We start from the raw sequence: 16,805 nt of genomic DNA, 5'->3' as shown, positions 1-16,805 counted from the left end.
CTACTAATGTGGAAGGTCGGTGTGGTTTTGCCCCAATTGTTCACCAAGGTCTGTTTTAGTGACCATTTCTAAACCACACTTGGCTAATCCTACGTTATGTGGGCCCCTGGATCCAACCAGATTTTGCAAGTAACAGAAGTCTGGAAGCAGAGTGTCACCCGCTGCTGTGGTTCAACGGATCCTGACGTCCCAGTGTTACCTTGGCCTCTAAGAGAATGTGCTAACTCCTCCGGACAGTGTCTCCCACTCTGGCACTTAACGTCTGCCACTTCTGATGTAGATAGTGAACACCATCGCCATATTAGGTTTTACATCACGTGTAGCCGCGGTAAAATCATTCTAAATTTGTCCAATTCTTTTAGGCTCTCCACTCTGGAAATCTTCCGAGGGGTTTTTGGGAGAGGCGTCGCCTCTCTCTCATTTTCATCTCTCACCTGGGGGAATTTGATCCACGATTTGCAAAAGGCTGACTGGCCCGGCATTTGTTAAATGCCAGCTGGTTCTGGGGCAATGGGGGAGCTTAATCGTTCTCTACTCCCCCCCTCCCCCCCTTGCTCAGTTAAGCCTTTGTTTGCTAATGATGGGTTTCTGTTGGGAAGTCCTGCTGGGCAAGAGAGGAAAACAAAGCCTTGGTGAGATTACATCTCTCCACATGCGGATCTCTCTTGTTAGGGACCTTTTGAGAGCCTGGAATGGTTTGGCCGCTGCCCACCTCACCATTCAGGGCACACCGCGCAGCCCCACCCCCAGCCTGCGCAGCTCACCCCTCTACCCCACTGGGCAGGAGTCTGCCTCCGTACCTCTGTGCAAGCTCATTTTCTTTTTGCCTGAATTGCCCCTTCCCTACTCACTGCGCCCTTCCTCTTTAGCTGTCTATACCACCCCATGCTGCTTTGTGCGAAGTAGTGTTCTCACTATCATCTACATGGATGGTGGTCGCATACTGTTCTTGAAGGCTATCTTGGGGAACTCAACCACTCATCTGGGTCGGGGAGTTACTTTTTCCCTCTAAATAAGAAAAGCACTTGAGAGTTTACATATCTGACTGAAATAAAAACAGCCGAACGACAGGAAAGATGGTGTCCTGAGTGGATTGTTGGAATCATACAAGCACTATTCAGTTTAAGCAAAGCAGGAAGAAATAATTCATCAGCAGCGTGCTTCAGGAATAAACTGGACAGTCTCAGTGGGCTTTCCCACTCTTGAATTATCGGCAAGCTATAGCTCATTGCCATGTTCATTCACAAATGATTTCTTAGGACTTCTGATCTTCTCTTCAGTAGTGTGTTATTGGCAAGATTTAACAAAGAACGATGCCCGCAGGTATTTGCCTGTAAAGCAGTTGAAATATAACCTGTACGAGAATAATCCATTGCACGGGAATTTCCCCAACAGGGGATGCGATGACTGGTGACTTATCTGAAGGATGCTACTACCTTCTTTGAAGCTTTTGGCGTGTCCCAGAATCTCAGGCTGGTTTAGGAGTTTCTCTTTCAAGGAATACATTATTTCCAGATGGTCACCCATTTCGACTGAGGCAGTTGAGATAGATACTCGTTCCTCGGCAGAAAACGAAGATGCGGTGCTGACCTATCCTTCCAAAATAATGGACACGAATAAAAGGTTTATCCGTCCTCTCTAAAAGTTATTCTAAGTGCATTCAGATTACCTCGAGCATCAGCGTTTTATTTCATGCCAGGGAGCATTTTGCTTTTTTGACCGTGGAAATTAATGCATCACTAGGCTCAAGAAGCTGTAGTTGGAAAATGTCTTTTAGAGAAAATCTCCCTATTTTCTCTCCGTGCTGAGTTGCCGGCAGAGGGTTCAGTGGAATTCAGGGTCTCTGTGGAGGTGCTCTCCTCCTAGGTGAGTTCTCAGTCCTCCAGGTAATGAGAGGGTTTGGCCCGTTTAAAGGCCATCAGGCATTACGAGTTGCATGCTTGGTACCAAAGGCTCCTGCTGTGTGTGCAAATCGCTGGTGGGAACAGTTGGGGGTCACTGCGTTCTCTCCACGGCCTGACTGGAGAGGAGAGGGTTCCCATCCTACATTAGATACTGTTTCGGAGTCTAGTCTATGTACTTCTAGACATTTCCGCTTCCTCTTTTGTCTCACTCCAAATGCTGTGGTTCTCAGTCTGGGCGATTTTGCCCCCCGGGGACATTTGGCAACGTCTGGAGAAAGTTTTCATTGTCAGCCAGTGACTGGGTGCTCCTGGCATCTAGTGGGTAGAGAGAGGCGGGGGGGGGGAAGCAAACAGCCTGCGATGCACAGGACAGTCGCACGCAACGAAGAATGACCTGGAAGAATGTCGGACTGACGCAGTGCCCACCCGCACTCAGGTTTCAGAGCTTTGCTGCTGCTCCCCGGGCCTGCGCGCCGCGTTTGCTTCTGTGCATGGCCCAGAATTTCCGTCCTAGGAATCTCAGTTTCTGCCCTCAGTTCTCTCCTGAAAGTTCTTTCCCCTTAGGTGCTGGTACTTCCCAGGAGCGCTTTTTAATACAATGTTTTTCCCTCTTGAACTTAATTCCTTTTATTCTCTGGGATCCATTTTTCTAGCTCAGTAATGAAAACAAATCCTTACTTGCAGTTTATTATCACAAAGTGGGTGATCTTTTTCATGTCATTTGACCTCTCTTTGCTGCCCTAGTTTTCTCATCTGAAATATTCAGGTAATAATACCGTCTCATACAGTTGTTAGAATATCAAAGGAGTATTACATATTAGTAACACTATTAATCGTATATTAGTAATACATAGATTGGTAAGCATATGAATATACACAAAGTGCTCAAAACAGAGCCATATAGTGGGTAACATGTTCTCTCTCCATTGTAGAATTTCCTACCACGCTCAACACTTTTCTCTTGACGTCTATAAAATATGAAATGCACTCTAAGCCCTTCATGTTGGACCAATGCTTTGTTTATTTAATTTCTTTTAGCACATGAATCTGCCAACGTTTGAAACACTAGTACTAAAGGGCAATTTAAAAAGTCGTCAAAACCATAATTGTGAACCTTGATTTTCAGTTTGGTCTCTCACCTCTTCTCACTTTTCCATCTGGTCTCCCTGGACCCTGGACTCTGTTAGGGCTTGATGTAGGTTGAACTTCATGGTACTCGGGTGTTTGTGCTGCATTCATTTACACGTAGGCTGAGACCAGGAAATCCACCTTGAGCTAAATTGAACAGGAGGAAGGCCTGAAATTCTCAGGTTTCCACCATTACCCCCCGGGGGCTGGTGTACAGCTAAGAATGCAGACCTTATGGTCTTAGAATTTCTATCGTAGAGGAATTGGGGTGATAATTCAGTCATCATCATCTGTATCTGGCATAAAATCCCCAGTTTATAGAAGTGGAAGCTGAGACTTAGAAGCTAACATTTTAAAGAACTAAATAACCGCAGAGCTAGAACAAGAGAGCAGGGCTACGTGGTCTTTGAATGCTCGTCGCTAACCTGCCTCCCTTCTCACCACCTCATTTTTCTCTATATGCTTTTGTTTCTCTCTTAATAGCATTATGCGTCTTTGTTAACCTGTTCTTCCTACTGTGAATTTAAGATACTGACCCCTTGGTCAGGGCCCTTGGGAGGGCATCTGGGTGGCTCAGTCGGTTGAGCGTCTGACACTTGATTTCAGCTCAAGTCATGATCTAGTAGTTCGTGGTATTGAGCCCTGAGTCAGGCTCTGTGCGGACAGTGTGGTGCCTGCTTGGGATTATCTCTCTCTCCCTCTCTCCCTCCCTCCCCCCACTCTCTCTCTCCCTCCCTCTCCCTCCCTCTGTCCTTCTCCCTCTCTCTCTCTCCCTCTCCCCCTTCCTCCGTCCCTCCCTCCCCCTCTCCCTCCCCTCCCCCTCCCCTGTCTCATGTACTCTCTCAAAATAAATAAGCATTAAAAATAAATACATATACAAAATACTGACCACTTGGGACCAAATTTTAATGTGTCGCTCTTTTTATCAGTGTCCCTATATTAATATGACCAGAACCAGTGTTCTCCGTCTCAAGTAAATGATAACACCATTTGCCTAGGTGCTCAGGCAGAAACCTGAAATCACCCTTGATTCTTCATGTTCTTTCCCACCCCGTAGTCACATCCTAAATCCTGTCATGTACACCTTCAAAATAGGTGCCAACCCCTATCATTTCATTCCACCTCCAACATCACCGCTCTGGCCTGCAATGTCCAATAGAACTTTCTGGACAGTAGTGATGTTCTGTATTCCCTTCTGTCCAACAGAGTAGTCACTAGCCACCTGCGCCCGTTAGGCATTTGAAATGTAGTAAAGTGTGTCTGGAGAACTGAATTATTGTTAATAACTGCTTTATTAGTACATAATTTACATGCCCTACAATGTACCCAAATTCTATGGTGTTTAATATATTCAAATAGTTGTGCAATTGTCACCTTAAGCAATGTTTGAGCATTTTAACCTCGCCCAAAAGAAACTCCATACCTATGAGCAGTTACACCTCATTTACCCTCCCCCCCAAAACCCACCTCCTGTCAATCAATAATCTACTTTCTGTCCCTGTAGACTGGTCTATTCCGAACAGCTCAGGAAGTAGAATCCTACAATAGATGGCCTTTTGTGACTGGCTTCTTTCAGTTAGCACCAGATTTTCAAGGTTTACCCATGTTATAGCACATCTCAGTATTTTATTCCTATTTATTGCCCAGTAATGGAATAGTAGGTGTTTTGAACTCTTTTTCTTCCTTCCCTTTTAATGAAATTCTGCCTAAGAGTCCAGTCTCTCTCCTGAGCTTTGAGATCATTCCCTTGTAAGTCAGTAGCCATCTCTCTGTGCTCCCCGTGGATAACTCTTACGTTCCCTGACAGCCGTCCCTTAATTTAGGCATATGGCTAATGCTGCCCGTTACGTCACTTTGCGAGCCATCTTCCCTTATATCCACAAATTTACCTATCTAGAGTCAGGAGAAAGGCGATGCCTGGGAGCTTGATCCCCACCCACAAGCCCCAGAGTCTGCCTATGATGCTACTCGACCATTTTAGTGTTTTAGAAAACTGAACGGATGTTGAATCTTTCATGAGAGTCAGATTCCTCAAAGCAGATGTGTAAATCAGCAAGCCAAAATACTTGTGTACAGCAGCTCTTGGGTTGGAAATTTGAATACAAAAAATCCCTGTATACTCAGTGTGTAGGCCACAGATCTAAATTTGAGTATAAAAGGAGATTGGCAGTGTCATCCAGAGAAACCATTCCTGATGCTGAAACAGGCTTCACCCCCTCAGGATAGTAACCAGACTTCCCACAGCTGGCAAGTTAGACAATTCTGTCAGAGTTCAGCCTCAGTGATCGTTTTATCCATTGTAATAGTCATCCCTAAAAAGAAAAAAAGTAGAAAAGATTTTTTAAAACTTGAAGCTTCAACACCCTCATATTTTCTAAATGTCTCTCGTTGGATTGTTCACATTCCTCCAATTTTTATTTATTTATTTTTTTTTTAAATTTTTTTTTTTTTTTTTTTTTTTTTTTTTTTTTTTTTTTTTTTTTTNCTGGAGACGGGATGACTTCCTTGTTGAACTGAGTACACTGCCGGGTATGGGAGGAAGAGACCATTCTTATCTTTTTTTTTTTTTTATTTAAATTTTTATTTATTTCTAGGAGAGAGAAAGATAGATAGCGTGAACAGGGGAGGGTCAGAGAGAGAGGGAGACACAGACTCTGAAACAGACTCCAGGCTCTGAGCTGGCAGTCAGCACAGAGCCCGATGCGGGGCTCGAACCTACGATCCGCGAGATCATGACCTAAGCGAAAGTCGGACGCCCAACCGACTAAGCCACCCAGGCACCCCAACATTCCTCCAATTTTTAGACGTCACGTGGTTGCATATGAGAACATGAGTAGTGACTTCTCTGAGGTCCGTGATCATGAATTGATCTCTATTCATGGAGTTATCTTTATTGGCCTATAATTCCAATTTAGCAGAAATGAAAATTGAAGAGTAAGGGAACACTCAGAAAGAGTCTAATACTGGCATTAAAAAAAGATAGATAATGACCTCCTTACTCTTTCCTTTGTTTAACCCAACAAGGGGAGATCTTAATCTTTACAAAAATGTAAATTTCAGTGCAGTTTCAGGTGTTTGGTTCAATATGTTGGAAACGTGATTTTCTTTGTTTGCTTCGTTTGAAGAAGACACAAGATGAAAAAACTCACAGTTAGAAATAGGAGGCATTAGAATCACAGATGATGCAATTTTTGAAAATCCCTTACAATTTAATAAATGTTTCCAAAGTTCATTTTTATGTTCTGACCAAAACAGATTGCAGTGCTCTTCCCCAGAAGTTAGTAATAACTTTCTTTGTTTTTCAGATACTCCATTGGCCAGTGGCCAGGCCACAGACTATTTATTTGTTGGAAATATTGTTTACACGGTAAGTTTATCTCTGTTTACGGAACTGTTCATAAGTGGCACATGTGTGGGCTCTGCCTCTGAAAAACCTTTATATAAGGCCTTTCTTTATATTATTTGTTTCAAATCCTTAAACAGTATAGTATAGATTCCTTGAGGTTCAAAATGGTTGTGAAATGCTTACCTACTTTTTTAGTGGAGATTTGACAGAGTCGAGATTTCTGGACAGGTTACGCCTTTCTTCAAATGACAGTTTCACATCTGTCTGTGAAAAGGGCAACACAGAAAGGTGATTTTCCCCCAAATCTTCCCAAGTTAAGAAAAGCACAAAAGTAACTCCAGCTGCCTCTGGAGAGGAGACTTGTGATTCTCCTGGGAAATAAAAGTAAGTCACCGAGGATAATATGTTTTCCCCACTTCCTCTGTCTTCACAGTATGTTGTTGTCACTGTCTGCCTGAAAGCTGGTTTGGAGACCACAGCTTGGACTAAAGTAAGTTTTCTCTGGAATTGTTTCTCTATCTTTATAGGGTTTGTGTGTGTGTGTGTGTGTGTGTGTGTGTGTGTGTGTTTTATGGCGTGGAATCTCTTTAAGCCTTGGGAAAACAATCAGCAGTATCTAGCTATCTTATTTAAATTTTCCATGTAAAAATTGCCATTTGATCTTTATCAGGGCAAATTTGCAATCCAGAGTTTTCTGATGATTCACTTGCTTGGCACTTACTAACATCTCTAAGCTCTTAACGGTTTTCTCGGGGCACCTGGGTGGCTCAGTCAGTTAAGCATCCGACTTTGGCTCAGGTCACTATCTCACAGTTCGTGGGTTCGAGCCCTGTGTCGGCCTCTGTGCTAACAGCTCAGAGCCTGGAGCCTGTCTTCGGATTCTGTGTGTGTCTCTCTCTCTGACCCTCCCCTGCTCATGCTGTCTCTATCTCTCTCTCAAAAATAAATAAAACATTAAAAAATTTAAAAAAAAAAACAGTTTTGTCATTTCAAGTGCATAGGCATGTTGTTAAAACAAAACAAAACAAATACAGAAAATACAGAAGGACAAAAAGGAGAATTTTTAATTTCCTTAACTTGACCACCAAGAGACAGTTACTCTTAATACTTTGCTGGACAACATTACAGACTTTGTTCTGTGTGTATTTTTAATAAGAGAATGCATTACAGAGCACGTAGGTTTGTGGTCTTTTTTCAGTGAGGAATATATCATGAACATTTTCCATACCTAAAAGTATACTTTCATAAAACCTTTGTTCATGATGAAAGACTATTAAGTTTTATCCAGTTCCAACATTTAATCATTCCCAAACTTCAGACGTTTTACTGATTTGCCACATTTCAGGATGATAACTCGTGTTTTGTGTTTGTCTATCACTGCTGTTTAAATGGGCTCTACTTGTATCTGGGAAAATGAAGGAGGAGGTTGGAAATGAATGTGGAAGCAGGGAATCCATTAAGAGACACGGGCAATTCATCCAGATGAGAGGTGATGGTGGCTTGGCCTGGGATGTTACAGGAGGAGGTAGTGAGAAATGGTCAGATTCCAGATGTAGTTTTTAAAAAAGCTAGCAGACCTTGATGATGGATTCTGTCATGGAGTGTGGAAGAAAGGAAGACGTCAAGCATCATCACATTAAGAGGACAAAGGAGAAAAAGCTGGCAACTCATTAGGTGCTTAAAGGATTGTTAAGATGTCCTATCCATCCCAGATTTGTAAAAAGTTCTTTGGAAAATGGAGAGAACAACCAAAGTCTCAATAAGTAAGAACAGCTTGTTCTTTTTCTCTGTTCAGTGCTTTCTTACTGATTAACAAGGCCTGGCTTTATGTAGCTCCACGTTGGAGCAAACGCTGCTGAGGCCCAGTGAAAGGCCTGCTAACAGTATGGGATGGGTCTAGAAGGTCATCTGAGGCAGCAAAAGCACCTTGATCTCCAGGGTAATTTGGGGCCACCAGTTACTTGAATTCACCATTAAACATTCTGAGACCAGATCATCAGAAGGTGGAATCTTCCAGTGACTAGTGATAGGCCAAATGTTCCCATAAAGAAAGGTGGCTTGGACACAGGGACCCTGCTGCAGGTGGGGTTCAGGTGGCTCCCCTGTGCCAGCGGACGAGCCCTGCCTGAGCGTGTGTTTCCTTTTGCAGTTCAGTCACCTGGCTGTCTGGGGAAGCATGCTGATCTGGCTGGTGTTCTTTGGCGTCTACTCCACCATTTGGCCCACCATCCCCATTGCTCCAGATATGAAAGGACAGGTCAGTGCTACTAATTGGGAATGGGCTTTCCATGTCCAGCGACGATGGTGCTATCCATGCACGGGCTTCTCATGTCTCATGACACCCAGGAACTTCAGGAGAGGTTGGTATTGCCTGCTTCCGTAAAATTCACCAGGAAGGAAATAAGCCAGATCAGAGCACCTGGAAGATGTGGTCTCATCCACACGAATGGCATTTGAAATTTTAACTACTATAAGTAGTCAGCCTAAATCCTCTGACCTACCCGGCACGTCCTTATTTCCATAATGGGTTGTGTGTTGATTATGCACGGTTGTGATGCGTACAGGTAGTTTTTGGCCCTTGGAAAACTGGAGATGTTTTGAGTCGGTCACAGTCTAATGATTATGTTGATGGTAGTTTTGAGGTTAAGTGTATTGTTATCCTCTGACTGGTCATTAGTCTCCTCTGAAAGATAAATCTACAATTCTAGGAACCAGATCATTAATTAGCCAGAATATCTTACACTCCAGGCCAACCCTATAGACCCCCATTTTGGGGTCTGCCCATAGCCACGCTGCCTGGAGACCCCCGGCAAGTGGCTGTCCCCAGGCCCCATGCTTTGGAGGCCTCTGTGCTGGGTGTCCCTGGCCAGGTAGGTTCCTCTTCCCAGGGTGAGGAGCCCATGGTACACAGAGCCAGAACCCCTCCTTCTAGTCCCTTCCCTGGGTTCCTAGGATCCTGAGCTTCCTTCCCAAACAACCACAAAAGCCTCCTTCCCAGGCCTGCCTGGTCCTCTTCCCAGATCCAGGCCTGTGTGAACACCCCTGGCCCCAAGGGGCAACTGATTGTGAGGTACGTGCACTGACTCAGTTGGGTGTTTGCATCTCTATACCCGCCCCCGTCCTTATACCCACCCCCGTGTGCACGAGGCAGGGGCCGGGAAGAGGAGGGCTGTGGGTCAGGGGTTTCCACTCGTGTTCCTGCGCCAGGAGTACATATTTTAGGGGCAGGCCTGTGCGTGCCACAGCGGCTACTGTCTCAGCCTCACTTACTCTGCACAAATAGGCCATCACGCCTGGGTCTACCCAACTCGAAATAACTGTGCATGTGAGGTAACCCAGATGTGACACGAATTGTCTTTTTCACTTGGCGAATCTGTAGTTGACGTCCCAGCGAGCCCCGGGCCTCCCGTGAGTGTGGGTGCTGAGCAGGGCGGGTGCGTTCTGCAGGGGGAGGCGTGTATGTCTCCTCAGGACGTGAGGACCAGCACGTAACACGCTTTTCAGCTCTTTTCCAAACGCAAGTGACAGAGGAAATTTCAGCGCCTTGAGTGAATCAGGAAGACTGTGTAGCACGACAGGTGTCTCCCAGCAAAGATACTTCGTACATCTAAAGAAATCAGTTCTGTTTTAAAGCAGCCGGGCCCATCCCCAAAACAAACCGACAAGTGGCTAGAATATCTGCTCCGTGTTCTCTGACTTCTGGCCAAGGGCAGGCATGGTCTCATGAGTGTTTCTGTCGGGGAATTTTATGGTGCGGGAAAAACTGATTGCTGAGGAGACTTCCTTATGTCAGAAGACCGGGGCGGCTGGCAGAATGAAATCAGCCCACGTGCGGCCGGCCAGCAAAACCTGTTAGTTTGGAAGCCTCTCGAGGCGTCCTCACCAGAGGACCGCAGGGCTCCAGCAGGCCCTGCTGTGTGCGTTTGTCACGGCAACTCCAGCTCCCACTCCGATCACGAGGTTACTTTCCACGTGCAGAGAGGCCACGTTTGCCGGGCAGACACGAACACGCCACATTTTTGCTATCTGAGTGCTTGGCGGGCTGTGTGGTGCGACAGCTCAACCGACATTTCTGTCACTGGGGATTTTTCGAACGCATTTGACCAGGCAGTCCTACAGCCCTAAAGCAAAGAAACTGGTATCAAACCGCAGTTCACGGTGGCATGCACATTGTTTTATTATTATTTTTTTTTTACGTTTTCCCCGTCATTCTAACTTTTTTTTGGTTGGTTTGGGCGAGGCAAATGGTGTCTTCAGATTGACCATGGCTGGCTGGGCCTGAGGCTCTCATTAGCCATTGAATGAGCATTTTCACATCGCAGGACTTCTGAGTCGGCACTCTGCTGTCTGTGTTTAAAAAGCTGTTTATTATCACTAGTCTTCATCTGAGGGAGACTAGTGGAGACAGGGTGTCAGAGAACAATGTCAAGGACAACCTACCACTCTTTCACTTGATATCTGCTGCCCAGGGGTTTGTCCATTCTTTGAACACTTTTGAAGAATCCCCTGCATGGAGAGTGGCCAAAACTAGCCTGAGGCGTCCCCAAGACCTCCCGCTGACTCCAAAGGGATTACAGGCTATCGTAAAGAAAGATGTGAGCCAGGCTCAGGTACGGGTAGAAATGGGGCTCTCCGGGGCTACTAGTGAAAGCATGCCGAAGCCACGGTCATCCCTTTGGCTCTAGGTTGGTATTAAGGACTCAGTGTTTGTATCCCTAACCTCAGATTCATGTGTTGAAGCCCTAACCCCCTGTGTGATGGTAGTTGAAGGTAGGACCTTTGGGAAGTTACCAGGTCATCAGGGGGATTAGTGCCCTTATAAGAAGGGACCAGAGAGCTAGCTTACATGGTTGCTGCCATGTTGAAGATGTGATGAAAAGTTAGATGTTGGCACGGGAAAGACCGTGCCAGCACCCTGATCTCAGATGTCCAGCCTCCAGAACCAGGAGAAATAAATGTCCATGGCTACTAAGCCCCCTTGTCTATGGTACATCGTCGTAGGAGCCTGAGCTAACACAGCTGGTGAGTACTTAGGAAGTGAGGGGTACTCAGGGAGAAGACCGTTGTTGACATCGTTGTTATTATCATTATTATTACTATTAGATGTTTCTAGTGTTTTATGGAAACTATTTTTTGCAGTTCCCAGAGCGGTGGGATTTTGGCAAATGAACACGGTTCTTTTGAGCTCGGGAATTAAACTAGTGTCTAATGGCAAACGGCATTTCTCACTGTGGGGACCGAGACAGACACCCCACGTACAACATTGTCTATTCATAACATCCTAACCTATTGAAAAGATGCATTGTTTCTGCGGGGGCTTCCTAACGGATTTGGTTAAATATTTCTTTCTTTGTCTCATCCTTTATATTTGGAGTTTTTCTCATGAGGGAGAAGGCAGGTTTTCCCTCGAGGGCAAGGGAGGAGAAGGCTCTAGATGAGAGTGATTTTCCACCATCAAAGAGTCTTTATCTTCCCTCCAGTACCTCGTGATGTGGTACGCAAAGCCTAACCCGTGAGCCAGGAAGTCTCCGGGGCAGTTTCTGAACTCAGAGAAGACATCTGCGTACTTCCGTCTCCTGAAAATATACAACGTTTGTGGGAGTTTTTAAGAGACACCCTGTTTTTCTGTTTTTCTAGGCCCAAGCTAGGTCTAAAGTGAATTAAGAACTCAAGTCTATCCTGGTTAATGCCAAAGTCCCCTACGAGGGAAAATGTGTGCTGATGTTTTTCCACAGGGGATCGTACGTTTTTCTTTCTCCCGGTAGCATGAACATGAGTCACAGGCATCTCTGTAATGGGTACCCAAAGCCAGTGCTTGAAGGTAGCTTAGCCCAGAGTTGCCTACTGAAGGAGAGCGTTCAATGAGAGAGATGAGGAAAACTTTATCTAAAACTGGATCGTGAAATGTGTTTACATTTTCTTCATGTATTTCTCAAGGCTTTTGACTTGGGGAGTGTCTGAGAGGATACCATCTCATTTGACCTCTGTGTAAAAGTCAAGAGACCTGCCCCACCTAGCTTGGTAACCCTTGGTAGATCCCTTAGTCAGCATTAATCTCCTTATCGGCAAAGTCAGTATAATATGACTCACGCTGATTACCTCAGAGGAGTGTGGTACAGACATAATAAGAAAACCTGAGGGAGATGGAAGACATACCTGCTCTCTTTCCGGGAGTGACCAGTTACTTTTGAACTTTTATAAACAGAAGTATTGTAACCTCAGCTCCCAATTCTTTTGGCCAAAGGATTTTAACACTTTATAGGTTCTAGATGTGATGTTTCTCCATAAGGTCAAGTGACCACCTGCATCTGAATCATCTGGGTTTCTTGTTAAAAAACAACCTCCCCCCACCCAGAAAATATGTTCTTGTAAGACACACACATACACACATATATAATCACAGTCCCTGGGTGTGTAGCCCCAACCTCTGAATTTTAATAAACCTCCAAGCTAGTCCTCCCTTTAATAGTTGAGAACCACTGCTCTAAAACACCTAAACGATGACTCCATCTGTGTTTGAGTCATGCAGGGTGTTATAGGAGAAGATGGTGTATTTGCAATATTCACAAGTGATTTGTGTCTCTTGGGCGGTGCTTATGTAAGACATGGCAGGCCTTGCCGGTGATGCAGTAAGGCTCCTAGCTTTCCAGATAGAGAATTATACCAAAAGACATTACATCGTTCACCATGGAAAAATGTCCCTCATCAACTCTGGGGCTTTTCCTTTAACGTTCTTTTCGTTGCTGGTGAAAGTGAGGGGGGAAAAAACCCTTTCACTTCAAAGCCTACAAACTGCTAACTCTGTCTGCAGTGCCAAGCCCCAGGCTCCGGCCAGTTTCTGGCATATGACAGGCTTTTTTTTTTTTTTTTTTTAATCCTAAATACAGGAATGGGTTTACATTTGAGCTTTATACCCACACTTGTATACACACTGTGCAAATCCCTATGGACTAACAGTCTACAGAGGGAAGGACCCCTGCTGCTTGGCCATCACTGGTCACAGCGATCCACTGCTCATCTTCCCTAACTGCCCGCCTTCTCCTGGACTTTGCAACCTAGCGAGCTCTGAGGCCCAGGTATTTTCCACACATAATGTAAAAAGAGGGGTTTTTGTTTCCGGGTGGCACGTGCTCAGGGAGGTAAGCGAGAGAGACGAGTAACAGCCCCATCGGCCACCATCTTTGCTCAGCTGGGGTTCTAGAACATCTCTGCCAGACAGAGACCCACCCAAGGGCCAGGAGGGGGACTTGTGCCCCAGTTAACTGTCTTGGTGCGGGATGATGTCTTCCCCCGGCATCCATCCTCCTCTACACTTTCCCGGGGGGCCCAGGTCTTACGTAAGAGACCCAGCACCTCTGGGGACCCATTTCCCCCTGTGACTCCAGGGGAGAGCTTGATCCCAGCGCCTGCCCTAGTCGGTGATTCGGAAACCCTGCAGGGGACACAGGAGACATGCATGGGGACTTCTGTGATAGAAGCACGTTTGCTCCCAAAAGAAGTCCATCCAAGAGATGGCCGTCTCCTGTGCTTGCTCCCTGCCAGCCAGAGCTGTTCAACCATCCGGAGGGAAGTCCCTCCAGAACCCTGCTGCTGCCATGAGAGAGGTCATGTAAAGACGGAAGACAACCAGTCTCTTGTGTGAGTGTTGAGGAACCAAGTGAAGCCAGCTTTGAAGCCCCCCCTCCCCACACCCCTGCACACTCTCCAGGGAGCAAGTGCCCCCTGTGTGGGCCACCCGTACTCTGTCTGTAGCAGGTGCACAGGAAAAGCACTTGACCCTCATGTAGGTGTTAGGATGTTTCTTTTATAGCCATCAGTACGTAATCAGTCAATGAAATATTTGCTTTAAAAAAAAAAAAAAAGGCTTAACATTGCATATTACCCCATTTTCAAAGTTGGGCGCTTGCAAATTTATTTAAAGATTTGGTAAAGAATTACTTTAATGTCACAGTGTTTTAGGTAATAACATCCCAGAAATACCTGACGTGAATACTGTAAAGTATATTGGAATTCTCTTTACTACAGCAGCATTGAATAGAGTAGGTTCTATTTTCCTCAAATAGCATTTATTTCAAAAGCCTGTGGCCTGGCTTGTATGAGACATGGTCAGCCTGATGAGGCAGAAAGTTCCATCCGTAGAGACCTGTCTCTTGGCTTGAAATAACTTTCTCGTATCTTCTTTGTACAGTTTTCTTGTTTATTGAGGTTGGCCAAATTATTTCTTGAAGTCTGATTTGCATTTTGGCTTTTTAAACTTGTACATTTTGGGGGCGCCTAGGTGGCTGAGTCAGTTAAGCGTCCAGCTCTGATTTCGACTCAGGTCCTGATCTCCCAGCTCATGAGATGGAGGCCCATGTCACCCTCTGTCTGTGCTGACAGCATGGAGCCTGCTTGGGATTCTCTCTCTCTCTCTCTCTCTCTCTCTCTCTCTCTCTCTCTCTCTCTCTGTCCCTGCCTTGTGTTTTCTCTCTCTCTCTCTCAATAAATAAATGAACTTTTTTTTTAATCGTTTAAAAAAATAAAAATAAGCTTGTACACTTTGGGTAATAATAAGACTGACTTGCTCGGTTTCTGGATGACATCCTCTGAATTCTGTGAACAGAATTGAGAAGGAATCTGGGGTCTTTCCTCCGGTGTCTGTAACTCTTGTCGTCCACGTCCAAGATTAGTTTGCCTTCCTTACAACCCCGCCCCCCATTTATCCCTGTTGGAGGCAGTCACTAGAACTGAAAAACACTAACCAAACTATAAGCAAAAATTCTTCATTGATCATGAAAAGAAAAACAGACACATTTGCTTGATCAGAGATATCAAGATGACTCCTCCCAGGCCTAGAAATATTCTGAGCCACAGTTCTGTTGGGTATGTGGAGTGGATAATAACTACCTACCTTCGGAGTTAATAGACTGAAGAAAAGGAAGCATGTAAACAACAGTAGGGAATGTTATGGGGGTGGGGAGAGGGGGATGGGCATTAAGGAGGACACTTGCTGGGATGAGCACTGGGTGTGGGTTGTAGGTGTTGAGACAAGGGAATCTACTTCTGAAGCCAGGAGCACCCTGGATGTTAGCTAACCTGACAAAACACAACTGAAGTGTGTCATTGGTTAGAGATAAGGCATAGCCGCTAGTGCCATTGCATAAATGAGGGTTAAAAAGTGGGCAGATCCAGCAATTTAAGGCCACAAGGTATCCTGACTGGTCCTGAGCTCCTCTGGTTCTCTGCACACCTACCAGAAGGCATGCCCTGAACCTCTGAGCAAACCTTCCGAGCCAGGTCTTTTGTCAGAGCGCTACAAAATAGGTTCGTTGCACAGGCTGTACAACTGTCCCAGCATGCGAATAAACGTTTGTACACGCAACACAGAAGAAAAGAAAGGTCGTGTTTATTGAGAACTTACTGTGTCTCAGACACATGTGCATTCGTCCAAGTATACGCTGCACACATGGCAGATCTCGCAGCCGTAGGAGGGCCCCGAGGCTTGGAGAGAAGGCAGTGGCGCGTGGATCAGGCTGCGGAGGGGAGCGGCTGGGACGTGCCCTGTCTGCTGGACTCCCGGGCGCGGATGCCCACACTGGTCGCTATGGAGAGCACCCAGGGGGACGCTTGGTAGAGCCGGGTGTCAAATAAGTGTCAGGCGACTCTCCTTGCAAGTGTGCTTTCAGTAAATTGCAGCAGAAGGCACTTACCCTGCAGAGCAGTCAGATTTCTAGAAGATAATCGTAGAGTCAGAAGCAGTACGTGCATTTTGTGTTTGAGCGGCACGCTTCTGCCCTTGAACCCCAGGAAGGTAGCTTTCAGACAGTGTCTTTTTCTTTTTTTAGGTGCGTCGTGGAAAGCCCTTATTTAGTTCCTGCGTCCCCCACCCCCCACCCCGCCACCACTTTTCTCTTTCTTTTGGCAGTTTATTTTATTTTGGCCTCTCGTTTCAAGGATGCTGTGTGCTAATTAGAGGCCGGGCGGCTTTGATTGTGAGTTATTTTTCTCCTCCGTGAAGCGTTTTGTTGTGGTGTTGGCATTTGCCAATCATTCGGATGTTAATTTTTTTAAATATCTGTCAGCAAATTAAAGTACACATTACATGCTGATTTTGTTTGTTTGTAATATTTATGCTCCGCGGTCACTGAGCATGTTTGATGTGGTTTTGAACTTTTCCTTTCTCCAAACATGTGGAAATGTGTATGTGGGGGCGCCGGAGTGGAGGCTCTATTGCGGGAGTTTACTTCTCCGACATCTGCAGAGGAAAGCGGCCTTGGCTGGTGACCACGGTGCAGGACTGTGGTCCTTCCGCCCAGGGACACCCGCGCTCTGCGGGCTTGTTCTGTCTAAGAGGTGGAGAGCCGCCTGGGAAAGGCCAGCCGCTAAAGGGTTTGTGCAAGGAAAGATAAACCTTGCAAGAAAAGTTGGGTTAGACTAAATAGAATCAC

General features: G+C 45.7%; 1 protein-coding gene across 5 annotated transcripts in view; it reads left to right on the top strand.

Moving 5' to 3' along the window:
- LOC120247599 (phospholipid-transporting ATPase IB) overlaps positions 1-16,805 on the top strand; it is a 583,538-nt gene that overhangs the window by 429,387 nt on the left and 137,346 nt on the right. For all 5 annotated transcript variants that reach the window (XM_039255602.1, XM_039255593.1, XM_039255610.1 and 2 more), the window contains 3 exons: positions 6,338-6,399; positions 6,812-6,868; positions 8,528-8,635. In XM_039255602.1, the coding sequence (XP_039111533.1) occupies positions 6,338-6,399; positions 6,812-6,868; positions 8,528-8,635 (227 nt within the window). The remainder of the gene's footprint in view (positions 1-6,337; positions 6,400-6,811; positions 6,869-8,527; positions 8,636-16,805) is intronic.

Source organism: Hyaena hyaena, unplaced genomic scaffold (assembly GCF_003009895.1).
Source record: "Hyaena hyaena isolate Hyena2069 unplaced genomic scaffold, ASM300989v1 scaffold_11, whole genome shotgun sequence".
In the NCBI taxonomy this organism is placed as follows: domain Eukaryota; kingdom Metazoa; phylum Chordata; class Mammalia; order Carnivora; family Hyaenidae; genus Hyaena; species Hyaena hyaena.
The sequence above is the reverse complement of the archived record's forward strand: the minus strand, read 5'-3'. Positions and strand labels throughout refer to the sequence as shown.